The 26,238-nt window shown below is 42.2% G+C and overlaps 1 protein-coding gene across 4 annotated transcripts; it reads left to right on the forward strand.

Annotated features, from left to right (window-relative positions):
• Window positions 1–67: 67 nt before the first annotated feature.
• Window positions 68–25,911, forward strand: synj1 (synaptojanin 1). 4 transcript variants are annotated; one of them, XM_041052311.1, is made up of 29 exons: window positions 68–289; window positions 1,187–1,344; window positions 1,540–1,626; window positions 2,055–2,322; window positions 2,566–2,791; window positions 3,766–3,849; window positions 4,192–4,269; window positions 6,484–6,545; window positions 8,608–8,704; window positions 9,537–9,712; window positions 9,798–9,879; window positions 9,985–10,137; window positions 11,500–11,665; window positions 12,573–12,764; window positions 13,219–13,303; window positions 13,660–13,800; window positions 13,895–14,087; window positions 14,504–14,662; window positions 14,913–15,069; window positions 15,197–15,323; window positions 15,438–15,650; window positions 15,731–15,809; window positions 15,967–16,132; window positions 16,291–16,473; window positions 17,049–17,177; window positions 19,935–19,987; window positions 20,101–20,287; window positions 20,374–20,708; window positions 22,138–25,911. In XM_041052311.1, the coding sequence occupies exons 2-29, from the start codon at window positions 1,221–1,223 to the stop codon at window positions 23,161–23,163; spliced, it is 5,028 nt and encodes a 1,675-aa protein (XP_040908245.1). In that variant the 5' UTR covers window positions 68–289; window positions 1,187–1,220; the 3' UTR covers window positions 23,164–25,911. The 4 variants fall into 4 exon arrangements, with proteins under 4 accessions (XP_040908245.1, XP_040908246.1, XP_040908247.1 ...); XM_041052312.1 differs by having other exon boundaries at window positions 11,509–11,665; XM_041052313.1 differs by lacking the exon at window positions 4,192–4,269 and having other exon boundaries at window positions 69–289.
• The last annotated feature ends 327 nt before the right edge of the window (window positions 25,912–26,238 follow it).

The raw sequence follows: 26,238 nt of genomic DNA on the forward strand, positions 1-26,238 counted from the left end.
GCAAAACATGGACGAGAACATTTTGTGACCATGTAACGTGCCCTTTATTAAATATTAACATGTATTTAAACTACGTCTAAGGATATTTATTTGGATTTAGCTTGCACTTGTTTTAATTTACGTATCTCAATGTTCCAGTTGTCCTTGCATTAAAAGCGTACACTGCCATTTTGCTAGATATTACGGTAACGTCAGGTAGGCGTGCTCTGCATCGGAATGTACCATTTTGCCAACACACCGGGAAGGATTTTGTTGTGACAGCGGAGTCACAACCCGGCGGGGGGAGACGGTAAGGAAACGTCCATAGTCTTTGCTCTGTGTAATTTAAAGCAAACCTACAGTTGTGAGATAAAACTGTTATTCGTTGTACACGTTTGTATGTTATAAGTGACCGAATCGGGCAAACATATGCATTAGAAACAAAGAGTTTATCATCCCGGACGTGCAGGTAGTACCACCATCAAAATATCTTAAGCTAGCGAATGATAGCTGTCCCTGTGATTAATCTTGCTAACTTAGCTAACGTTACCAGCTAGCGTTAGTCAGACAGCAAGTTTTTTTCGCTCCATCATTTCATCTCTCTCGCTTTTGTAGTTGGTTTCCCACCACACAAAACCTAGCGGTACAGAAAGCGGGTAAACGTTAGCGGTAGCTGCGCCTGCTGCAGTTGCATTACAAAGTCGTGACTGTCCGTGTCAGGATGGATGATATTTCAGTTCCCCGGCCTAACTAACGTTATCGTTCACAGTTCTCCCGCTGCTCCTGGTCTCCAGCGACCTGCGTTTTTCAGGTTAAAGCAAGATTCTTTTGTTATGTGTGTGGGCCTCAGCTATGTCCGTAATCGACAGCACGTTAGGCTTCTGGTTTCGCAATGTTAATTTTCTCGTCATTCGGGATCACGCAGTTTATTGTCGAACAGCATAAAGGATTTCCTCGATGATTAGGTGATGCATTAGAAATTAAAAAAAAAAATGCATGCCCAGATAAGTAGCCAGAGTGGTGTACAATAATTCATACTATTTCGTCTTTACATTTAGTTCAGCCACAACGTTACACGTACAAAATGTAACTCCACAAACAGCACTGAGTCAGATCTTGGGTCGCCTCTCCATCAAGTTACAGGTGTTGTGTCTGATTGAAATGTCCCTTGACAGATCTGTTACCGATCAATGTTTTTGGTTTGCAGGTGATAACATAGGTTTTTTCATCTCGGATCAACAATGGCCTTCAGCAAGGGATATCGCATTTACCACAAGCTGGACCCACCCCCCTACAGTGTCATTGTGGAAACTAGGACCAGGGAAGAATGCCTCATGTTTGAATCGGGGGCTGTTGCTGTTCTGTGTAAGGCATCTTCTTTGATTGCCCTGTAATAAATAAGGATGCTGCAAGTGAAATGCAAATGCAAGGCATAACTTTGACTATCAAGTGATGGACTTGATTTTATGTTGTGATTAGGTCACAGGCTACTTTAACTTTGAGTTTCAGGAAGAACCCTGCCTTTATTTCCCTAATGTGTTGCTTTTGTTTGTCTTTTAGCATCAGCAGAGAAGGAAGCCATTAAAAATACATACACCAAGATTGTTGACGCCTATGGAATCCTGGGTGTCCTCCGCCTAAACCTGGGTTAGCTACAGAAACATCTTCTCTATTTGTTGTTCCTTGTTGCAAAGATATCAGGGGTCTGGTCCAGACTCTGACCCCTAGGTTCATGTGTGACTGCAAAGGCCCTCTGGTTTGTGGCCCTGTCACTGCTTACTTATAAGCTGCTTTCTCCTGTCCTCTATATGACCTTGAAGGCTCTTGTTATCACAACAAGGAAAACGCCGTTTAAAAGATTAAAGCTCAGTCTTATAGATGACTGAGATTTGACTGGCCAGTGATTGTTTAGCCATTAGCCATTTTTGTCCAGTCTCTTAATGAGTAATGTTTTATTGTGTTTTATTATATTGCAGTGTTTTGCATATGTCAGCCTACTGGTTGCTTCCATCCTTTTTTCATTACCATCCACCATATATTATTTTTCATACTAATACTCCACCTTACTTCTGCAGGTGACTCCATGCTCCATAGTTTGGTAGTTGTGACAGGATGCAGCTCTGTGGGGAAGGTGCAGGATTCTGAGGTTTTCAGGGTCACACAGACAGACTTTATATCACTGAAGAATGATCCAGGAGACGAGGACCGGATCGCTGAGGTGCGAAAGGTCCTAAACTCAGGACACTTCTACTTTGCCTGGTCTTCCACTGGTGTCAGCATGGATTTGAGTCTCAATGCACATCGCAGGATCCTAGAAGACACAACAGATAACCGCTTCTTTTGGTAAGAGCATGAAATCATAACTATTCCAGAGACTAGTAGGCAAGTATTTGACTTTTAAGTCTCTGAAGTTGTAAATAAGAGTTAAATACATGCTCTCCAATCTTCTCCGTCTTCCATTTGTGGTGAACTAGTTTCTTCTGAATGTATGATGTAGGGACCATGTGATTTGCAACTAAGGTGAAAATTAACTGAATTTGTTTGTGTGTTTTTTTTTTTGTTAATTTTGTCTTTATGAATCAATAGGAACCAGTCTCTGCACTTGCACCTGAAACATTATGGAGTAAACTGTGATGACTGGCTGTTGAGGCTGATGTGTGGCGGTGTGGAGATCAGGACCATCTATGCAGGTCACAAACAGGCCAAGGCCTGCATCTTCTCCCGCCTCAGCTCAGAGCGAGCCGGCACACGATTCAATGTCCGGGGAACAAATGATGATGGACAGGTGGCCAACTTTGTGGAGACCGAACAGGTGAGTTAGATCTTTTAAAGTTTTGCTGGGTCTCTCTTTTTGTTTCAGAGGTGTCATAATAAAAAGCTGGTGATCAAAAATCAGTTTGACACGGTAGTATTTAGATACCAGTCAGAGCAGGACAAACAGGACACAGAGTGGGAGGCAGTGACAAATCTATTCTGCCACACACTGAAATCTTTGGTCATTTAATGTTTACATAGTGTATCATATGCATTTCTTTGTTGAGTCACGGGACACTTGGTTAATCTATTTAAACTGGTTATCTGTTATTGTTCAGGATCAAACCTGGTGCAGTCTTGTGGTAGTCTTTGTGCTGTCATTGTAAAATAAATTTGTTTAGCAGTTGTAATTAACACTTTTAAACAATTTATATTAAAACAAAAGCCAACAGGATGGTGGTGATAGAAATACATCAGCACACTGATTTATTGATGAAGCTCAAAACTGAAGCTTTTTGCTTTGCAGCAGTCAAGGTTCCTTTATTTAGTAAACTTCAGTCCAGTCAGCATTTTATCAGTGAGTCAGTATGATGCTTATGTTTCTGTTCTTCTTTGTGAAAATCTTCTGAGAAAATGAACAGGAAGCTACAGGTTGGGAACAGTAAGTCTGAAGAGAAAGTGAATATTAGAAGAACCACACATGTGGTGGTAATTTCAGGGTTCTTGTGCTGGATTATATTATTTCATCAGATGTTCTGGCTTTTTTGGACAGCCCCTGTGGTGTTGTATTTTCTTGTCATAGAGGAATTAACATGTTGTCACTTCCTCATGGTTTTTATTTGTTTATAAATGCTCTGCTACTTTCTGTGTTAGGCCATCTTTTGTGTTTGATTCATATGTTTTATAAGCTCTGTTTTTTGTTGTTTTTTTTATATCTTAACTATGAAATTAGTCATTTCTTTTACACTACACCTATTTTTTTTGTCACATTTCAAATTAAATTGACCAAACTTTTCTCCTGTTTTTATAAAGGTTATTTTCCTGGATGACAGAGTCTCATCCTTCATCCAGATCCGTGGGTCCATTCCTCTTTTCTGGGAACAGCCAGGAATCCAGGTAATGAAGCAAAATCTAGTCAGCCTTGAATTTTGAATATGAGGTTTTCATATATCAAGCCTCATTAAATGAAAATCCAGTTGTCATGTTTGTGTAGAAGTCCTTACCATTTTGTAAATGCTACAGTTATAGATCGGGCCCATTCAGTGTAAACACTGAACTTTGATGAAGCCTACATAGATGGAGTTCCTTCAAAATAAGATGTTCCTTCAGAATAACATTTTCATTAAAATATGTTTTATTTGTCATTTGTATCGGTTAAGACAGTGTAAAGGGAATGAAAATCCCCTTACTGGATGTCTTTAGCCTATTTTTAACACATTTTGTCCGTGCTGTGTTCAGAAAAAGTCCATTAAGGGTGTTTTGTTGTACCTGAATGAGAATCGGCACCTTAATGGACTGGATGAAAACCCCCACTTGGTATAATCTTTTTTCGTTGTTTGTTTGTTTGGCTCTTTGTGGTGCTGGCGCTTTAATACGGCAGATGAGAGTTTCTCTGTGCAATGCCAAAGGCCAGGAGTGAAAACCAAGGCAGTCCCAGTACAGATTTCCATACACAGTACCTGTCCAGAAAATGCTATTTTGGAGCTTTAAAGCAGGAACTAGAATTATCCATTTAATGCACACCTTAAACAACATCACTGGGATTCTCCTGCCCTTATCATGTCATTGCACAGACTGGTGGATAAGATCAGACGTGGGGGAGGTTAATGATAGATACAGTGGTTGGTAAAGGGCATTTCTCTGTTTTCCTCAGCTCCCAGACTTCTTTGGTCAGGTGAGAGCCTGGTCTGAAAACATCCCCCAACCACTTCCCTTCGCTCAGGCTGCTAATTTTCCTCAGGCAGCTGGATAGGTGTTAACTGATAATATGGAGGACTGAGCTGTTTTTGAGCAACTTTTTTAAGGGCTAAAGCAAGCCAAGACCATATTAGTCACCTATTCAGTCCACAAGGTCTTTGGTTTGGTCAAAATACAGGGTAGTTGGGTTGGGGTTGTTTTCGGACAGAACTGTAGTCCTCCTGCTTTTAAAGCACTGTTTTAGCTCCTAGACCCCTCTACCAAGTGTGGCTTGAAGGCTTACTTTCTCCTCCCCGAACTCTCTAATTCATTCCCTGAGCAGGATGGATAGTTTTGGTTTTATCCAGAAGAGTTACTGATATTTACAGAGTTAGTGCACATTACAAATAGCTCTGAGTTAGTCTGAATCATAATTGTAGTGCAGCGTCATAAAACCCTGCTTGGAAGGATGTAAGTGACATAGGTGGTAGGATTGCCCGCTCTTAGTCAGTTAGCTGTTAGAGTTCTGGTTGTTGACAAAATCTTAGTTAATCGTTTTTTTTTTTCATGGTTGCGTTTGAGAAAGGGACCTTAGTGGAAAATTATAATTTGTGGCAGATTCACAAATATGCCATAATCTTTAATAAGCACTAGATTTCAATAAATCCCTCTGAATGACTGCATTCACACATCTAATCAGTCATTTACAGACTCTGTTTAGTACATTAGTTTGGTGTCTGTGGTCAAGGACAAACCGAGTAAGCAGCATGAAATATACAACCTTGAAATATATGACGGACATTAAATGCTGGTAGTGTAGAACAATCAAAGTAAGTTTAAAAAGACGCTATGACCAGTTACACTCCAGGTGTTATCTGTTATCTGTTGAGCTGGAGGAGGTTTTGGTCTGAGGTGTACAGCTGTAACCTGAGTCCTTTCAGATGCCATCTCAGGAAGTTATTAAATATGCATAGCATAGACCTGTGCAACAGTAGAGAAAGGAAGGAGTGACAAGATGGCAGCAGCATGGAGAAAAATGTCTAGCCCTGCCACAAACAGGCCTAGCTACAATAGATACAAACATTCAAGCAGATGAATACAAAGCAGAGTAAAAGATTAGCAAATGGTGTCAAAGATAGAAACTGGAGTTGTAAGGAAGGGAAAATCCTACAAGGACACACTGAGAGTTACAGTGCACTTATGAGATCTCAGTGATGTCCCCAGAGAAAATGCAGAGGCAGTGATGAATCACTGGCTGTATGTTTCTTGTTACCTGAACTTAGTGAGACAGAAACAAAATGGGGCAGGAGCGTGGCCCTTTTTTTTCAGCTCATAAAAGGCTACTAGAGGCGGGTAGGCAACAAGTAAGGACCTGCAGTGAAGAATAAGCAAAATTTCATTTAACAGCCATTGGGTTTGTGTCCTGCTAAGCCAGCCAAGGTGTGGTCATGTGTGGTCATTCTCTGGGTGTTTCTTGTGATTCAGTCAGCGTCAGTATACAATCAAAATCAGGGAGTATGTTTTCTAAAAGTTCAAATGAAGGTGTTGGAAAGATGGCAGACAACAAGATTTCTCTGCTGCTCAGTGTCTTTGTCTCTGTATGAACAAATCTCCCCATGCTGTCCCTGTGTTGCTGTTGTCCTTCCCCGTACTTTTTTTTTTTTTTTGGACACTATTAAGGTCTTATTTCTGCTGTTGTCTAAGACTTCTATTCCAAATCCATTCTTCATTACCCGGGTTTTCTGTCCATCTGCCACATGTCTGTGTTTGCGCAACTCTCCATTTTTGATCTGTACCATGGAAAGACACCGTGACTGTCTCTTTTTTGTCTTTTTGGCTGTCTCTGCGCTGCAGGTTGGCTCTCATCGTGTCAAACTCTCAAGGGGATTTGAGGCAAACGCGCCAGCATTCGAAAGGTAATTAAAATGTTCTGTGTGGTGTGTGCACACGAATGTGTGTGTGTGTAGCGCTTTCCAGCTGCTTTATCTGGCCTCTAACAGATTACCACTCTTCAGACGAGCATAGGAGACACCATAATACTATGTCTCCTGCAGTTACTGTGCAAGCTACAATAGAGAAAAGCTCTCCAGACTCTTGAAGGAGAAGATGTTAATTGAAGTCTGTCCACAGGGGCAGGTTTATTGCAGGGAACAGAAAGGACGCATCAGTAGCCCTTGATTAGCTGTCGACCTCAGTAACCTGTATTTTATATTTATTGCGGCCAGTTTCTTTGCAAAAGTCTTCCCCTGACATTTGAACATCTCTTTTGGAGGTCAAATGATTTTAGAGTACATTTAATGCATTAAAGCTCTGAAATTCTTCAGTGATAAATATGTGCCTCCTAAAGTCACGTCCACATATTTATTTACAAGTGATCAAAACATTTGTGTAGTTTATTTACAGAAGATAATTCCATGTGTGCCAGTACCACAACATCATTTTAATTGTAAACACTTTAATTGTAAATAATCTTTAATTGTAAAGATGTCAGTCCGCATCATAAAGGATGTGAAGAAGTCTTTCTACCATTACCATGAACATTACATTACATTCCAACTAGAATATTTGCAGTCCTGAAAGACAATTATATCATTTTCTTTTCCTGTCTACAGACACATTACAGACACAGGGTCAGCAGTAGAACCAAATCATTTAGAGATGGTAGTTTGCTTAAAGACATTGACGCCTAATGGACTGTCAGCGTGGCCTAAACTCAGACCCTCTAGAGGAAAGATGATCTCGCTAATCACTGTGCCACACCTTGATAGTACCGTGCCTGGCTTCATCCTTATCGTCTTTCTGTAGCAGCCTATCAGCCTTGTAGTAGCCATTATGTTCACTCAGTTCAAGACAACATTTTGCTGGAAAGCTATGAATACAACTATTGGTTCTTTGATTTCCAGATATCTTGGAATTTGAGATCCAAGATTCAGTTTAATCATCATTATTCAACACACAAGATTGTATAACAAAATGACAGATGTAGTCCCTTCATGCTTATCACAAAAAAACAAAAGTTATATACATCAATAATAAATAATTAATTTATAAAACAGAGGAACAGCAGAGGATATTTCTGTATTGCTTGCCAGATGGCAGCAGGGTGAACAGGCTGTGGCTGGGGTGGGTTTTGTCTTTTTTTTTTTTTTTTTTTTTTTTTAAGTATCCTTTAGGCTCTGCTCAGGCATCTCACCCCACCGATATCACGGATGCCCGGCAGATGGGTACTGATGATATTCTAGGTGGTTTTAATCACCTGCTGCAGAGTCTTCCTGTCCTGGGTCGTGCACATCCCATCCCATGTTCTAAAAATCAACAGTCGGCTCCTTGGTTGTGTTGAGGTTGAGCAGTATATTATTCTCTGTGCACCACTCTACGAGACTGTTGATATGAATCTTCATTGTTTGTAATCCGCCAATGATGGTGGTGTCGACTTTAGAGGGCAATCTCTGCAGGGCTGATCTCAGTATTTATGTTTTCCTTTGCTTACTAGTATCTTGAACATGTCAGGACAAGCATGTCAGACTGTACACCAGTATTTTGTAAAAACTCAATCAATCACAATCAGTTATCACGAAGTCATTTTTTCACACTAAGCAGTTGGCAGTGCTGCTAGTTTTATCTGTTCAGAGCAGAAATGATGAGTCATCCTTTGTAATATGTGGCCAGCCTTCTGCAGTCAACATTTCTTACACGGTGCAAGGCCAACAAGAGCACATTTTTATAGACACATTGCAAACCAGTTTGATATATTGGGCCTAGATTTTTTTAAAAATACCTTCTGGCTGCGTAACTGTACCTTAAGCAGTTGTTGATGAAACACAGGATGTCACTGTTTCATCAACATCCATCCATCCATTGTGTGTACAGTATTTATCAAGCTTAAGAACTGGTACAAGGCCAGTATTGGTAAAACCCTAGTCTGTGATGTCATTTTAAGTATGCAGTACCTATTATGTGATTGTGTATGTTTTCCAGACACTTCACTGCGCTGCGGAGGTTGTATGGTAAACAGGTCATCATTAACCTGCTGGGGAGCAAGGAAGGGGAACACATGCTCAGCAAAGCATTTCAGGTGAGAGGAATCCTTCTCTTTTCCTTAACACTGACATGTAAGGCGTTATCTGATGCTTCTAACATGAAAGAATTACTCTGACAACAATGGATGCGTGTCAAGACAGATGCTCCCTTTATTCTCTTTGTAAACCCACGCACTAATGACAGTGAGGAATTCTTTCGAGTAGGTGGAGGCTGCATCTCAAGATAGAATGCATCACTGTCCTGCTGTGTTTTCCAGCTGAGGAGTCAGTGGACTCTATCAAAAAGCTTTTTTTTTTTTCGTCAGGTCACATCTTCTGTGGTCTTGTAGCTGTCAACAAACCTTGCTGTTGAAGTGTAAAACTGCATGGCTTTGATTAATATTAAAGAATACACTTCCTGGTTAATCATACACTTTGCCACTTAGTAGAGGAACTGAGTGCAGTAACACAGAAAATCCAGGGCTGCTCTTCACTTCACGCGTACGCTTTACATTTGCTTCATAAGCTGTGGGCTCTTTTTAACATCATGTGTTGTGTGTTGTGTTAGAAAATGCAAGTGCGCATGCAGTCTGTCAAATAAGTCAGAGATAGGTTATTTATTTGACAAAACCTGAATTTTAGATTTTTGAATATCTTCTTTGTTAACGAGGAAGCATTATCAGTGGTTTCACCAGATGTCAACAGGAGCCCTTTATGGTTTATGGATTACAATCAGAGATTTCCTTAGAATTCAAGCCACTGGTTTTGCATCACTGAATGCAAACTAATGTGGCTTTATAGGTACAGGCAGCACACCTTGCATACACAACATATTTGCATTCAGTTTGAATTTCTGGAACTAAATCTTTCTCTCCCTGACTTTTTCAGAGTCACCTGAAGGCATCTGAGCATTCAACAGCAGTGAAAATGGTGAACTTTGACTACCATCAAAATGTAAAGGGAGGGAAGGCAGACAAACTTCACAGTGTCCTCAAACCCCAGCTCCACAAATTCATAGAAGAGTGTGGGTTTTTCTACTACTCAGGAGAGATGGGCATTGCAAGGTGATAAATAAATACAAACATTTATGAAGTAGTTGTAATTATAATTTTTGTCATTACTTCCTAACACTTTAACATGTCTTTATAGGACTCAGGGTGGGACCATCAGGACCAACTGCCTGGACTGTCTGGACAGAACCAACAGTGTACAGGCCTTTTTTGGCCTTGAGGTAGGAGTCTGACACAATGGACAGTAAGCTCTTGTTGTGCTGTCCATTTTTTTTTTTTTTAGTGATGATGGTTCTAATTGAACCCCCTGTTCCTCACCACTCCAGATGTTGCCAAAGCAGCTGGAGGAAATGAGTTTGACAGAGAAACCCCAGCTGGTGGCCAGGTTCCAGGAGGTTTTTAGAACCATGTGGTCTGCAAACGGAGACTCCATCAGTAAGATCTACGCAGGCACTGGTGCCCTGGATGGCAAGGCCAAGGTAGGTACACAGTGTGGAGGCATACACACACATAGTTCACAGTCGAAACCTTTAAGCATTTGATGTAGGTTTTCTATGATTTAGTCAGATTTTATTAATTTCAGCAACTGTATACTTCTTCAAAGCTTACATATGAAACATGATACAGTGCTGCCTGTAACAGCATCCTCCTTATTGTTGCAACTGGCTAAGAATGTGCATGAATGAATAATTGAAGCAAATTCAACAGACCAGTATTGGTTGTGTTATATTGTTTACTTACACATTTTGATTTGTTTACATGGTTCGTTCTCATGAAGCAAAATGGATTTTAATTGAATTGTTGTTAGATTTTAGAAGATATCAAGGGTGGAATAATTACATACTTAAGTTTTGTGACAAACAACAACAAAATATTTTTGCAAACTCAGTTATTTTGGTATTACCTTATAATTTCACAGAGTTCACAGTGACTCTCAACCCCCACAGTCTATCACCACCAACTCATGACCAGTTCACCTCAGCTCAAACACGACCACAGGAGCCTAATGCATGAAGTTGTGAAAGGGAAAACATTTATAGCCACAACCGGAAATGACGCAAATGATTTAACATGTTAATTGTGACGTTGTAAAAAATAAACGTGGCTAGTTGTGCAGTGTGCATGCAGCGACAGAATTCTGCATGAACAGTTGATCCTCTCTGAGTAGAACTGAGTGCTTCTGTTTCTTAATGCTTGTGTGCTGTCTCTTTCTGCTGTCCTCTGGACCTCTCTACCTGTGTGGTAAGTCAACAAGTCAGTTGATATTGCTTTTGAGCTGTGGGTCTGTTTCTGGTGCATTATTGATTACTGTGTCTGTGGGTTAAATGATGATTGTGGACGGGATAGGTGGGACCTCTTTTTTTCCATATATAGTATCCCTATGACGCAAACTATCTTGACCTGGCGATTCTCAAAAGCTCCATGGAGATCTCTCTGATTTGCAGAAATCTAGGTAAAAGGAAAAAAAAGCATATCCTCTGCTTGTTGAGTGATCATTTTCTTACTGTGGTATCATTCCCAGTTGTTGCCTAAACTATCTGGCAGCATGTACCGTCTTGTTTGGCTGAACCTGTTGCAATAACTCAAATCACATCAAGCACATCAATCAGGGAAATTTTGAAGGTGCACCTTCTCTGGCAGTTTTGATCCTGCCCATACAGTTCAAAAATCTATATTACCTGGATCTCTCTCTGAAGTGCTTCTCCTTTACCCCTCTTCAGTTGTTCGAGTGGGAGACTTTTTTCATGCCTAGTGGGAGTATAGGTAATAATTAATGTTGGTTTATTTAATTGTTTTTAATTATGTGTTTGTGTTTGTGTGTGTCTGTGTCGTTTTCATAGGCGGGGAAGCTAAAAGATGGAGCTCGTTCTGTGACCAGGACCATCCAGAACAACTTCTTTGACAGTTCTAAGCAGGAGGCTATAGACATCCTGAGGCTGGGCTCCACACTCAACAGTGATTTGGCAGACAAAGCTCGGGCCTTGCTCACCACTTCCAGTCTTTATGGTAATTCTTTACAACATGGGTAAAATAACACATTATTTAAATGAGTCAGAATAAATCACATCTTAGCCAAAATTTATGTATTAGCGGTGTAAAAAAAAGCTTTTTTTTCCACGTTACAAGTTTCTGTATTTTGTATTTGTAATTTTAAGAATATCATTTTCCTTTTGCTCCATCAAGAGGGAATTGTTCAAATATTTTGACATGTTTTGACCTGTGTCTGTTGTAACCCTGTTAGCCAGAAGCTACTCTGCACAACAGAAGGGTTTGTCTGTGCCGCGTCAAGTGGGAAGTGTAATCTCCATGCGTCAGCTCTCTGTCCCAGTTAGATTAATGCTGACCGACTGCTCTGCTAGCATTATCTGTTAAAGCGCTGGTTAACCCGCCCTTCTCTCCCTTTTTCCCCCCCCTGCTCTCGTGCACAATCTTAGTCACTGAGCCCGTCTTACAATCAGGTATAGTAACTGACAGACTGCCCCCCAGTGAATGGATCTTTTCATCCCCTGTCACATACAGTAGTTTTCCTTTCATCTGTGTTTACTCCTCATTATTGTTTGTTCATTAATTATCCAATGTTGGTAGTGGTTTAACACTGTCTGTTGCATATTATCAGGCTCCTACAACAATGCCAACATCCCTTTAAATGAAAATTTAGAGGCAGAAGTGAACCATTACCAAGGTTGATTATTGTATTTTTTTCTGTAGTTCAGCAACAGTTCTGATTTACATCCTTCCTCCCATGCCCCATTTTTTTAGAGCATTGTTGTTGACTTCCTCTGTCGTATCTGATTGGTCTCCCATTGGTTATGTTTGTTATTTATTAGCCTTTTCCCTTTTTTGTGGTTTCTTCGTATGCCACCCAAGTGCTCAACCATTTTACACTGTAACCATACTCTCCTCCCATCTGCAGCCTCCCCAAGAGTATTGCTGGGAATGTGTCAGAACTACCATAAATACACGAGGCCCAAGCAGATCCGGGTGTGTGTCGGCACCTGGAATGTGAATGGGGGCAAACAGTTTCGCAGCATTGCTTTCCGCAACCAGACACTCAACGACTGGCTGCTTGATGCTCCAAAGAAGGCAGGGCATCCTGAGTTCCAGGGTAAGTTGGTCATTATAAATCTGCCTTTACTTGTGGTAATACTATGTTTCGGAATTAGTTTACATAGGGCTGATATTACGTGCTATGTCCAACAATTTATTAAGTTAAGGATTATGAAGAAAAGTGTATGCATGAACTTCCATCTCCTGTAGTAACGACTTCTAAGTTCATATCCAAAGAGCTAAATGGTCAAGTAAATTAACATCATTCATACTGTACATTTGCTCGCTGAACGCATTTACAGTTGTGAACAAGAGGAATGCTAAGAAATAGCTTTGAAACAAGAAACAAGAAGGTTAAAATAGGAGTGTTTAAAGGAAAAAATGATGTTTTATAACCTGGGCCTTACTGTTAAGAGTTTGCCTAGTGTATTGGCAAAAACTAAATCATTATACCACTAATGTGATGTAGTACATCACATCATAATCATTTTGTGTATTTTTTCCCTTTACAGACAGCAAAGCCAACCCTATAGATATCTTCGCCATCGGTTTTGAGGAAATGGTTGAACTGAATGCTGGCAACATTGTCAGTGCCAGGTATGTGTGCAAGATTCTAGGCTAAAATAACTGTCACTATTTAAATCTCATAAAATATAAATATTTTTATATTTATATTATAAATATTTAAATAATGTAAAGAACAGCATATATTATGCAAAAGCCTGAATAAGAAAACTGATTTCAAAGGTGACCATGGATTTGCAGAGTAAATAGCTGCTTATCTCTAATTAGACAATCATAATATGACTTAATGTGAATTCTTTTGACACCATGTTCTGGAAAAAGAACAAAAAGGGTTTTGTAAGATCTTAAAATATAAAATAAAGTGTTTACTGCAGCTCACTTTATTTCTTGTATTATACTGTTTCTACACCTTTCTGTTCTCGTCTCAGCACCACTAACCAGAAACTGTGGGCAGCTGAGCTCCAAAAAAACATCTCACGGGACCACAAGTATGTACTGCTTGCTTCAGAGCAGCTGGTGGGAGTGTGTCTTTTTGTTTTCATCCGCCCACAGCATGCACCCTTCATCAGGTATGAACTCCACACATTCTCATTAGAAATATATATAATTACACTGTGAATCACAGGCAGTCAATATGATCTTACCAATCAATATGTTTTCCAGGGATGTTGCTGTAGATACTGTAAAAACTGGAATGGGTGGGGCCACAGGCAATAAAGGTGGCGTGGCCATCCGCCTGCTGTTCCACACCACCAGCATCTGCTTCGTCTGCTCCCACTTTGCTGCTGGCCAATCACAGGTCAAGGAGAGGAACGATGACTACAGTGAGATCACACGCAGACTCAGCTTCCCGATGGTAATAATGATAATAATATAACAATATAACAAACAGGGTAGCAAGGATTGGTAGGATGTGGTTGTTTCTAGCTATTAAAAATATTCACAAGCGGCTCTACAGTGAGGACAGAAATCAGGAACAGGGACTGTGAAGTCCAGAGCCACAGTGCTGAGCAGGGTCTTGCTGGGGCAGGCTTTTAGCTTTGGAGGCCAGACATTTAAGTTCACATTCTAATTTAATTGATTTCTTGGAAATGATGTAGGTAGTGACTGCAGGAGTGACAAACGTGGACATATGGATGAGATGAACTCCTTTGAGACTGTTAACTCAGCAGCTCACAGTCAGATATATGATGTATCAGACTTAACTGGTATTAAAAGCTGTTGGTTGTGGTTTCTGCACGCATGCATAACCGCACCTGTCTTATCCCCCAGGGTCGTCTGCTCTACTCACACGATTACGTGTTCTGGTGCGGAGACTTTAACTATCGTATCAGCCTGCCCAATGAGGAAGTGAAAGAACACATCAAACAGCAGAACTGGGATGCCTTGACAGCTGGGGACCAGTTGTTGGACCAGAAGAATGCTGGTTTGGTATGGCCTACCGAACACTTTCATATTTACAGCACTAGTAATTGTTAATGTGTGTTTCACTTCTTCTCTGTAAATGAATTGGATTATGATTTGAGCTCATATGTTGTTTTTTTTTGTTTTTTTTTTTAGCCCTTATGAATGCACAAATGAAGGGTTGATGTTCTGTGTCTAAAAAAAAAGCACATCAGACATACACACACCTAAATCTGATGACACATCATTTAAAATTGTCTTTAAATATCTCCCACAGATCTTCCGAGGTTTTATTGAGGGAAAGTTAGATTTCGCTCCCACCTATAAGTATGACCTCTTCTCCGAAGATTATGACACCAGCGAGAAGTGCCGCACACCAGCCTGGACTGACCGCATCCTCTGGAAGAGGAGGAAGTGGAACTTTGACAAAACAGGTACGATACAGAGCCACTGCAAATAAGTCTCACCAACCTAAATAGCCCCCTTCCCGAACTGAAACTTAAGAATACTTTATCTATTTGTGTTCTTCTGTACATATATGTGTTTGTGCATGTTTTGCAGCTGAGGAGATGAATGTAGTAGGTGCAGCCTCTATGTCTGTGGAGAATGAGGATGATCCAGACCACCCTTGGAGCCCCGGCTCTCTTAAGTACTATGGCAGGGCTGAGCTGAAGACCTCAGACCACAGGTAACGAAAGAGACATATCTGTAAGCGTATAAGCAAAGGATTTTATGTCACATCATATAGTTCACTATAGTAAAGGTGCAAACCAGTACTTATGCTTATCTTGTCTGTCTCTAGGCCTGTGGTGGCGATAATGGATGTGGACATCCTGGAAGTCGACCCGGAAGCTCGGCACCAGGTCTACAGAGATGTCATTGCCCTGCAGGGGCCTCCAGATGGCACCATCCTGGTGTCACTGTGCTCCTCTGGCCCCGAGGACTACTTTGACGATGCTCTCATCGACGAGCTGCTGGACAAATTTGCTAATTTTGGAGAGGTCATCCTCATCAGGTGCGCCTGATTTTCTAACAGACAGACATCTATCACCTGTATATGCTTATTCTGTATTGACAGTGTCCTTGTTTGTGCAGGTTTGTTGAGGAGAAAATGTGGGTGACCTTCCTAGAAGGTTACTCTGCTCTTGCTGCTCTGTCTCTCAGTGCTTCTACTGTAAGTGATCACTAATTAATCTTAATTACTTCTGAGCTTTAAAAATGGTCCTAGAAATCTTAACATCAAAATGAAATTTACTTTATACTTTTTGATTTTTTAAAATCAAAGTAATCTCTACTTATACTATTTTCTCTTCATCTTGGGCACTTTGTAGGTCCTTGGCAAAGTGATTGACATCCGTCTGAAGAGTCCAGGCTGGATCAAGAGTCTGGAGGAGGAGATGAGCGTAGAGAGGATCTGTGGAAGCATCCCCACCTCAGCCAGCTCCACTCTGCTTGCTGAGGACACGGACATGGGTGACGATGATTATGATATGGAAGGTGAGGAGTGATGGACATGTAATCCCGGTCCTTAAACTCAGAAATGTAGATTGTAAATGCCAATTTATGTTGATGTTTTTCCCACTACTAACATGGAAGGCTGTAGAGATTACAACTCTCAAGGAGATTAATTTCTTCTCTCTCGTCTGCTGTACCAGGTGATGTGGACGAGGAGGTGGAGGAGATCCTTCCCCAGCACCTGCAGCCTGGAGCAGGCTCTGGCCCTGGATCCTCACCTCTCCCCTCCCCCCGCAGTAGCCCCTGTCCCTCCCCCACCCACGGGGAACCTGCAGTCCCCAGCAGGCCTAGTCGTGCGCCACAACCCTCCCGACCATCACAAGGTAAATACAGTGTGTGCAGCGTGACACACACCTGGAGTCAGGTGTCTAAGTCTATTTATCTGCTCAGGTTTCAGTTTCTGCCTGCTTCAATATAAACTGTAATTTTGCTCTGTTTGTGAAACATGGGAGCAGATTTAAGTCCATCATCACTTACGAGTGAAATTCCAGGTAATGAGATGTGTGATTATTCAGTCTGTGTTCAGTGTTAGAAGACTTGTGGTGTGTCTTACAGTAATCTACTTGTTTCCTTTTGAAACATGTTTTGTGGTGCAGTATTAAAATGTGTGCAGTGTTAGTGTCATGTTTTCTTTGGTCTACACTGAATCACAGCTGGAGGCGCAAAGATCAAACTGAAGGATGACGCAGTGTGGAGAAATGTGATTAATTATTTTTAAGACATTAGCTCATCAGAGAAATCTGAATTTAGAAGAAACGGTATAAAAGTTATTCTCTTTATTGGTTGAATTTGCAAGTCACATATTTTCTAAATACGCCTGCAAATGGTGACCAGTTGACCAGTTGACCACTTCCTTTTTGTGTGTAATTTGCTCATGTTTTTTTTTCCCCCATTCCAGGGCCTCCTGTTGACTTCCAGCCAGGTGCCCCCACATCTCAAGGCCTGGAGCCCAAACGCCCGCCTCCCCCTCGCCCCAATGCCCCCCCAGCCAGACCAGCACCCCCTCAACGCCCACCACCTCCTTCAGGTAAAATATCTTCCTCAACCATCTTATATACAGTTGACCAAAAGCTAATTTTCTGACATTTGAACCACAGTAATATTTCCTACAATGTTAGTCAGAGCAGCTAAATAACATCCTGCACTGGTAGTGTGGATATTTAATTTTTCAGCATGGTACGGTATGAGATACTGTAGGCAGGTGTTAACGTTTTCACCTTTATCCCACTGCTTCGCCTCATTCCTGAAGGAGGCATGAGCCCTCTGCCAGTTAGAAAGGACTCTGGAGGTAAAGTGATTGCTGTGAAACTGTGTGTTTATGTGCTTACATGGCTGAAGCATTTAAAGTAGCGGCTGCTGTTTTCCATCATGCACTACACAGTGAAGCACATTGCATTTATACTGATTAGGCAAGCTGGCATCATTGTAAGTTCTTTGTATTTAATGGAGGTCCAGACTCGCATACTGTCGCTCATATTATATATTCAGACTATGCTTTATTGTATCCCTGCTCCACCTTTTGACTTAGCATTGCCTGCTCACAAATTTTACTTTGCTCATCGAGATCCATGCAACCCAACAGACATTTGCTTGAGAAAGCTGCATTGTCACAGGGCAGTGTGAAGGCAGTGAACTTATTCACAGAAACACCAACATGAAATGAACCCTCACGTACACTTGACTATCTGTACACACCCGTGGGCTGTCCTTTGGTTTAGCTTCAGCTTTTCAACTTGGTAAAAACCAGAGATCTTGGTTTCCGGTTTCATGAGGTAATGGAGTTGAGAGGCAGCGAATGATCAGTTAGGTTAAGTTGATGCAAGTTCTTAAAGGGAAAATGTGGCAGGTCTTGCAGTAACACCTACAACCGTCCCTTGTCTGTGTTATGTGAGTTCTGTGGAAGTGTTGTTTTTAACTGTCCTCAACATTGTTGCCCTAATGTGAATTTATTTAATGTGGCAGTAGCTGGCAGACCTTGTTTTTTTTAATTGTACCACCAACACTGAGACTAAAATCTTTCATTTTAATCTGTTGTTTTTTGTTATGTTCCCTGCACTACTTTATTTTGAAAATACTTTTTCCCTTTTTTTTTTTTATTTCAAGACTGTGGCGAATGTCCCAGCCCACTGCTTGGTAGGAGAGGCAGTGAAGGTAACTGGCCAGGTGGTGTGTCTTTGAAATGTCATCTGACCCCTTTAGCCTTACACCCAGTCATCAATATGATTATTGATGCTGATGGTTCACCGTTGACCAATTCTCCATCATTGTGGTTCATCTTAGTCGTGTGTGTGAGAAATGTGTTTGGTAGTAAAAAGTGTTTAACTTAATTAAATGCATAAGAAGTTGGGAATGCAAAAACAAAAAAGATTTTAAACGGCTAGAGGGACCAAATATACTCTCACAATTACTGTGCCTCTGGAGGAAATTTAGACTTTTCTACCCAGAAGGCCACATTTTTTTCTTCCCTGTTTAATATCCAGTGGTGGTTATAAGTGTGATACGTTCCTACCAATTAGCATCAAATGCAAATGAGACGTTATTTTATCATTGCAAACCTTTGTATTGGGGTCTGAAAGCAAATATCAGGGGGGGATGTGCATCAAAACAGGTCTTTTTTAATCAGTCAGGTAAGTCACATTCCATCCGACTCAAAGGTTTGTACGTAGCGAGTAACAGGGTACCTCGTACATGCAGACCCTCTCATTATGGACTGAAAAAGTATAGATTTGGTGATTATAGTCTTTTCATAAACGGGGAGATTTCAGAACACGAATTAAAGGAAAATCCCTTTGACTTAAAATGGCCTTTAAGTCAGCTCAGCTACGGTAATGCACTATGATTAGTGAGGGGATAAAAGTCCTCAGACAGGTAGATATTGAGGTCACAGCATCTCAGACTTCACCACGCTGCTGCATTATTGCCACCATATGCTGCTTGTAAAGTGTTGTCATGGGAAACACCTGTTTCCTGTGACCAGTGTTCCAATTTGTGTATAACAGTAATGTGGTTTGGTTTCCTTTGTGCTGCAAAGGACCAAAAAGCCCTGCTCTTCCTCGGCCAGACGCTGCTGCAGGTGAGTGGCACACTTAGCATTAATGTACCACTCAGCTCTGTAAGTTTGTATTTGTCCCATGAAAGCCCATCTTTCTGTGGAGATTCCTTGTACTTGCAGGGAGTGATATAAGGATGATGTTACCCCTCTCTGTCTGCCATGTTCCTGTGTTATGTATCTACTCCCTGATATAAAATAAGCCTGTCCCAGGGTCAGGTAGGGTTCGGTTGTGTAGCCCTGTGTGTGGTTAGCTAAACCCCTCTGTCACATTAAGGGTGTGTGTGGTCGGCAGGGTTGGCTTACATTTGGTAACTGTACGGTGAAGTGTTACGCAGAAGCAGACATCCAAGTGGCGTGGGAACATGCTTCCAGCCTCTGAGAGGAGTTCAGCAGCAGAATAGTGAAAGAAGAGGTGTGTTCTTGCAAGCTGTGTGGTAAGCAGCTGGCTGAAAGAACAAGGCCTGTCTCTCTTCCAGACCTCCTGCAGCTCAGGAATGACTGAGTCATCATTAATAATTAAGTCAGGCACAGGGAATTTGGTCTGTCATAGGTTGGGGCAGGTTTGCGGTGTTCACATGAGTTACTGAACCTCTCATTTCCCTAAATGCTCCAGCTTTTCCTTACATCTCTCCCTATGGGGGCACTTGATAAATGCTGAATAGTACTTTTTAAAAGGAAATTTTATTGGTGTTATTGCTAATGTGGCTGGTTTGTCTGTCTTAACTGTTTCAGGTCGAGGTCAGGCAGCAGCAGGAGCTCCTGGACCTGGAGGTGTTCCCAGACCGGTGAGATCATAAATCTGATTATTCATTACAAAAAGGGCTGTGACTGTTCTTTCACTGAATTCTAGCCAACTTCTTAATTTCTTTCTATTTTATATTCCCTCTTTGTCTTCCAGAATGTCCCTCCGAGAGCCGGGGTGATCAGTATGCCCCCGCAGTCTCGACCACCTCCCGCTCACCCTGGAGCACCCAGACCTATCCCAGAAGTGCATCCCGGAGCCCCTCGGCCCATTCCAGACACTCATCCTGGAGCCCCACGACCTGTGCCCAGTGCTATACCTAAACCGACGGACCTGCCTCTGGGTAATATACTAGATAATCAGCACTTGAACATTATTAATCTGATACAGTGAATTTAAGCCTTAATCCTGTTGTGTTTCCTCCCTCAGGTCCTCCACCCTCAGGACCACCTCCTGCAGGGCCCCCTGCAGCGAGGCCCCAGGTTCCATCACCAATGCAGCCACCCATGCAGCCCCAACCTGCTGCCCCTCCAGCTCAGTCCCAGCTCCCACCACCGATGCAGCCCACACTTCCAGCTCCTCTCCAGCCACAGCAGGCTGCAGCTCCTAAAGCAGGGCCTCCTCCTCCTGCTGCTGCTGGTGCTGCCGCTGCCCCTGCTGGGCCTCCACAGAGTCTGTCCTCTCCTAAACCACCACCACGTTCCCGCTCCTCTCACGCTCTGCCGCCTGATGCTGCCAAGTCCGAGGCAGCCCCAGCTGCACAGGTTGGTGCCAACTTCCTCTTCATTAAATTATTGGAATTTCAGCTACTGAACAAAGAAGACTAACGTCATTTTGAATGCATTTAGTCATGTGCTACAGATTCTTGCTCAAATTCTGCTCAAGATATTTTATGCTAAATTATGACAATTGTAGGAGGTGGACTGTGAAAAGAGCCTCTTTCTGCTTCATCGTGAGATGAGCTTAGTTGTCTGTGTCATTCTTCCTGCTTTTGTCTCTCTGATACATTTGTCTCTCTCTCACAAGCTGGAGAAGCCCTCAGGGTGACAGGTACTTTATATTAAACCACCTCTTTGTCTCATCCTCCATAGCACAACAGTCCTCTGCTCTGATGTTATTACCCTTCATGCATTACACCCAGTAACTCCTCCTCCTTTCGTAATTGGTTTTCCTTCCTTTTACATCTCCTCCCAACTTTAATTTGAACTTAAATGTTTTTGGTCGACTGTAAGGCCATACATTGTTTGTGTTAGGACCACAGAATGGAGCATTATTTGTCTTTGTTGGTCAACATATCAAAAAAAAACAAACAGATGGAAATGTGGTGTTTGTTGTTGGCCATTTTCCCCTCACTAGTCCTTTCATATCTGCTCACTGTGGTTCGGGTCTTTCAAGTGAGCATATATGCAATGACCCCATAATTTGATTTGACATTTTGTTCAGTTTGTATTATTTTATTCATTTGTATTAGTTAGTGATTGTATGTGCACTGTGATACGTAAAGCAGTTGGCAGCAGTGTATTAGACAGAACACACTACATGTTTCACATCAGTCAGATTAAAGGTACCCTGTGGAGTTTTTGACCGCTAGTGCCATTATAGATCTCAACACACCGTACACATTCCTGCAGACTGCAGAGGGAGAGAATGCAAATGTAAAGTACCTGCAAGCCATAAAACACAAAGAAGAAAAAGGCAAACAGATGAAATATGTAAAACAGTTGGATAAACAGCTGTAATACATATCTAATGAGTTGCCTGCTAGGTCTGCATGTCCAGTTGCCCATTGTGATAGAAAATGAAACTTGCCTCAAGAATTGGCTGTGTTTAAAGTGAGCTATATGATTTTCCCCATATTACACTGACTGACGGTTAGTGTTAGGCTCATAGCAATGTGCTGGTAAAGGGCAGGAAAGATGATGATAGCTTAATGTAAACATGTATGTAAAAAGCGGGAATTTCTAAATGATCAGTGTGTCCACTGAATGGAAAATGTATAGTTTTTACTTGTAATTAAGCTCCACAAGGTATCTTTAAACTTTGTTTTGAGCCAAAGAATGTATGTCATAAAAAAAAACATGTGGTCTGTTAGTTAGTTAGAGACTGCAATAAGGGTAGCTCATGGTTCATATTTTCAGAGAGCATTTCTTGTGGCAGCTGAATATCATTTTCTTGGTTTTGTTCCTCCTTTAGACAAATGGACTGAATGGAATCCAAAGAGAAGCACAATGGAAGCCCGACCCCTTCGATACACTTGCATCTGATTTCCTCTCCTCCTCTTCATCCTCCTGGCACACCACCCAGTCCCTGACCAGAGGCTCCTCTCTGCGTACTCCCCCCACTGTTCCTACATCTGCGTTTTCCTCCAGCACTCTCCCTTCATCCTTCTCCCACCAGGCCCCCGCTCTGTCGGACCTGCAAGCGCTCAATTCGTCCTCCTCTTCCTCACTCTCCACGCCTTCTCCGTTCTCTTCCTCCCTGCTCCCGCCTCCTCCAGTCCCGTCTCGTAGTCGCTCACAGGAAACACTGCGTCTCTCCCCTGGCCCCTTCCCAAGTGACCCACTTCCTGCCCGACCCAGCAGCACCAACCCCTTCACAGGCCCACTCGCGCAGCAGCATCAGCAGCGCCGCGCCCTTACCCCGGACTTCAGCGTCCAGCGTCCCGGCCCGATGTCGAACTTTCAGAGGACCATGTCTGCTCTTACTCAGCCACTCATCCCCACCCCTGCTCCAACAGCGGTCCCTGCAGCTGCACCCACCTCCCAGCTCCAAAGGACCGTGTCCCTGTTTGGACCATCATCCACTCTCAATCCTACACCTGCTCCTGTCAACCCCTTCACCACTGACCCGTCTTTTGCTCCTGCCTTGCCTCTGGCACCACCCTCCACCGTTCCGCCTGTGCTTGCGCCTCGCCAGCCACCTCCCCCAGCGGGGAAACCAACCCAGCAGTGGGTCACTTTTGATGATGATTTGGATTTTCCACCTACGACCAAAGCACCACAGACCCCTGCATTCCCTTCCAACTCCCTAATGCCCCAAACACAGACTCAGCTTTCCCGCTCTGTGTTTGACTCCGAGCCATCCTGGTTATCCGCGGCACCTTCAGTAATCCCGAACCTCCCTCCGCCCATCGCAACTAGAACTGCAACCGGTAACCCAAGACTCCCAGAAGGATCCGTCGACGACTGCTTCTTCCCCAGGGAGTCGACAGAAAGATAGAATCACCCTTAATATGTAAAGGGCATATCCAGATATGTATAGATCTATGACAGATGTGTATATGTGTGTGTGTATGTACAAAAGAGACAGTATTTAAGACGTATAGAGCAATCCCCTTGTGAATCGCAGGAAAGGATTTATATCTTGAGCAGTAACATGAGAAGTGTGTGAGCCTAAATGTGTGTTCTAACTTTACCACAGAGATATTTGCTTGTTCCCTGATATTAACATTTATTTTAATATGAATTGTTCTGATGTTTATTTTTATTTATGGCAGCAAACGTGCCTGTGTCTACAGTATACAGTTATACAAACTACTTTTAGACTCACAAATCATGTGTAAGCACCTGTGCAATATCAGGACATGTCTGGGTGGCCGTGCAGCACACTGCATTCGCCAGCGAGGTTTCACCTAAAGCGGTGTTGCCCTCGCATTTGCTACCTTTGCTAACACACTGCGGTTCATATTCCTCCTTTTGACTTATTTGTACATTAGAGCGGGATTCTCGGAGTAGATGGTGATCTTCTACGTTCTCGGTTTTGTCGTGTAGTAGGCTATGCACTGCAGGTTTTACATTTTCCCCCAGATTTGCAGCTGTGTACAGCAGTTGGATAGCTTTGACTCGCAAAGAGGAAAAAGTTAATTCTATGTTCGTTTTTTTTTTTTTTGTTTTCTTTTTTTAGTTCTTTTGGGTCTGAGGGGTGCAAAGTCAAAAGTCACGTTGTGTGCTTGCTTTTATCTTGAATGTACTTTATGTTGCACTGGGTTTTGTCATTGCCTCCTTGCTGACACCACAGTGTGAACAACAGCAGCATGAGTCAGTGTCATAGTCAGTCAAACTGTTCACTGCCGCAGGACTGATGCTCTGTAATATCTCATGCACTCGATAGTGAGACATTTTGTTCTTCCTCTACTCAGTCGCCATTCTCTGTCTCTGGGCCGTTACGCTTAGCTGAATATATTTTGTAGCTCTATATCAAAACCTATACATAGTGATTATGTATAAATGTACGTTTTCAGTATGGAAACTACTCGCTAAATGTGTGTATGTGTGTGTGTGTGTTTGTGATTACCGTATCAGTGGTTTGCACAATGTAACTGATATGCACTGAAATGCTGTACGTGCTCTCTTGGTTGTGATCTTGTTGATAACGGAGTGACAAAAAAAAAAAAACGAGAGCCTGCGGACTGAACAGATGAGAGAGCGCTTTTTGACCTTTCCACCTCCGTCTTGATTTATCCAAAGCATCAAACCATACTATTGTACATGCAGAGAATGTGGTGCGTGCGTGCGTGTGTATGCTTCTGTTACTCCTAAAGTACGAAGAAGGTGTGATTTGAGTCTGCGAGCGTGGCATCGGACACATGCCGTGCGTAATAATAAGAGGGCACATTTTTTCTTACCTAAACTTTTGTTTCTTGCAAAAGTCATGCTTTTAATTTCTTAAGAACATTTACTCTAAATAATCTATTGTTGATAACTGTGGTGCGAAGTAATGTGTCGTGTTTGAGGTGCATATCGTCCGTCGTCGTGTTTGACAGTGTTTGTGTTTGGCTGTGAGTGTGTGTACAGAGTTAACAGTGGAGTACCAGAGCCTTTCCCCCAGCCAGGAAGTCTTCTCTTTTAAAAGTACACACAGCGTATTTGCTTACAGGTTCTGAACTAACAGCCACTGTATTCACTCACTTATGGCTGCAACTGTGCTTCTGCTCTTCAGCCTGCCCAAGGGCTGAGGAGAGGCACCACTGTATGCGGAAAACTTAGGAATACAAGACAAAGGACTTTTTCCCCTCAAAGCACCCACCGTCTGAGCGAGAATTCCCCTGTAGCAACACTGACTGAAATACACAGGCTCGACTACACTGTGAGCTCGGGCCTGAATGCACCACCAGATAGCATTTCCACTTGGCAGTTTGTTGTGTCCTTTCCAGGCGCCGTGTGGCACACATTCCAGACAATAGTGTGATTTGAGTGTTGGGTTTAAAACTCTTCTCAGCGTTTGCAGATCCACCTGTGATATTTACCCCATAGCTGTTTCCTCCAGTTGAGAGTCACTGTTACTGAGCACCGTTGATTTCTTGACCATTTTTAAGGTGCGTGTGGTGTTGTCAGAGGTGATGTGTCAGTACTTCTTTCTTCCTGTGCTACCTACTCCACTCTTTCACCGCTGTTGAGTTTTATAGGTCAGTATCAGTGTCGACGGCGATGACGAGCAATAGTTTTGCGGAGGGATCAGTGAGAGTGCAATCCTCCCTCACACGATACACGCCAGCTGTTGTAGACTAATCGGATGTGGTTTTCCCCCCGACCGAAATTATGTAACAGGCTGAAATGTCTTAAAAGCATTGTGATGGTTCATGGAGGATGAAACACGTGAACCAAGAAAGTACCAGCTAAATAACACTTTTCGCGCTCTGTTTAAACATATGAATATGAGTAGAAACTGTATCTGCATTAACAGTAGGTGATTAGCCAGCGCTTTGTGTCATATCATGTTCAAAATGAGATTTTATAGGAAACAAATTGCTCCTTTTGTGAGGTCGGTGTCCCCTTTTTATGGCTATAACCCATAGTAAATAAGAGTCTGTGTTGTTGATCATATTCTGTACGTATTAAAGAGAAAACATGAAGCTGCGATTCATGTTAATATCCAGCGTTCCATATTTTAAGTGCACACCTGATTGCACATTTATGTATGAAGCCGTTTATGTTGTATGTATGCAAAAATAAATGTACGTTGACCTGAGTGTCGATGTTTTTCTTCTTCTCTTCTTCTTCTTCTTCTGCAGGCTGTAACATTATTACACAACACAAGGATTATGCACTTGTCAGTTTTCAACAAAAATTCTGTTGTACAGCTATTTTATTGTCTCTTTGCATTGTTTCTGCATTGCTCTGTTCACTTTAGGTGTGTCTTATTGTATTTCTATTTTTGTTTATGATATTTTAATTTGTCAGTTTTGTGCAAAGCAGGCAAGTGGAGAAATAGTCTTCCTGTCTGGCATAGCAGGGCAGCCTAGTGCATGAATTCCCCTCACTTATCAGACCGGAGTGGTTTAATGAAGGTGAGTAC

The sequence above is a fragment of the Toxotes jaculatrix genome, chromosome 12 (genome assembly GCF_017976425.1).
Source record: "Toxotes jaculatrix isolate fToxJac2 chromosome 12, fToxJac2.pri, whole genome shotgun sequence".
Lineage (NCBI taxonomy): Eukaryota > Metazoa > Chordata > Actinopteri > Toxotidae > Toxotes > Toxotes jaculatrix.

Excerpts from the sequence above, each read along its gene's own strand:
- synj1 (XM_041052311.1), top strand. The coding sequence starts at position 1,221 with ATGGCCTTCAGCAAGGGATATCGCATTTACCACAAGCTGGACCCACCC. Across the intron at positions 14,088-14,503 it reads GCAGACTCAGCTTCCCGATG|GGTCGTCTGCTCTACTCACA; the intron begins GTAATAATGATA and ends CTTATCCCCCAG. Across the intron at positions 15,070-15,196 it reads GTGGAACTTTGACAAAACAG|CTGAGGAGATGAATGTAGTA; the intron begins GTACGATACAGA and ends CATGTTTTGCAG.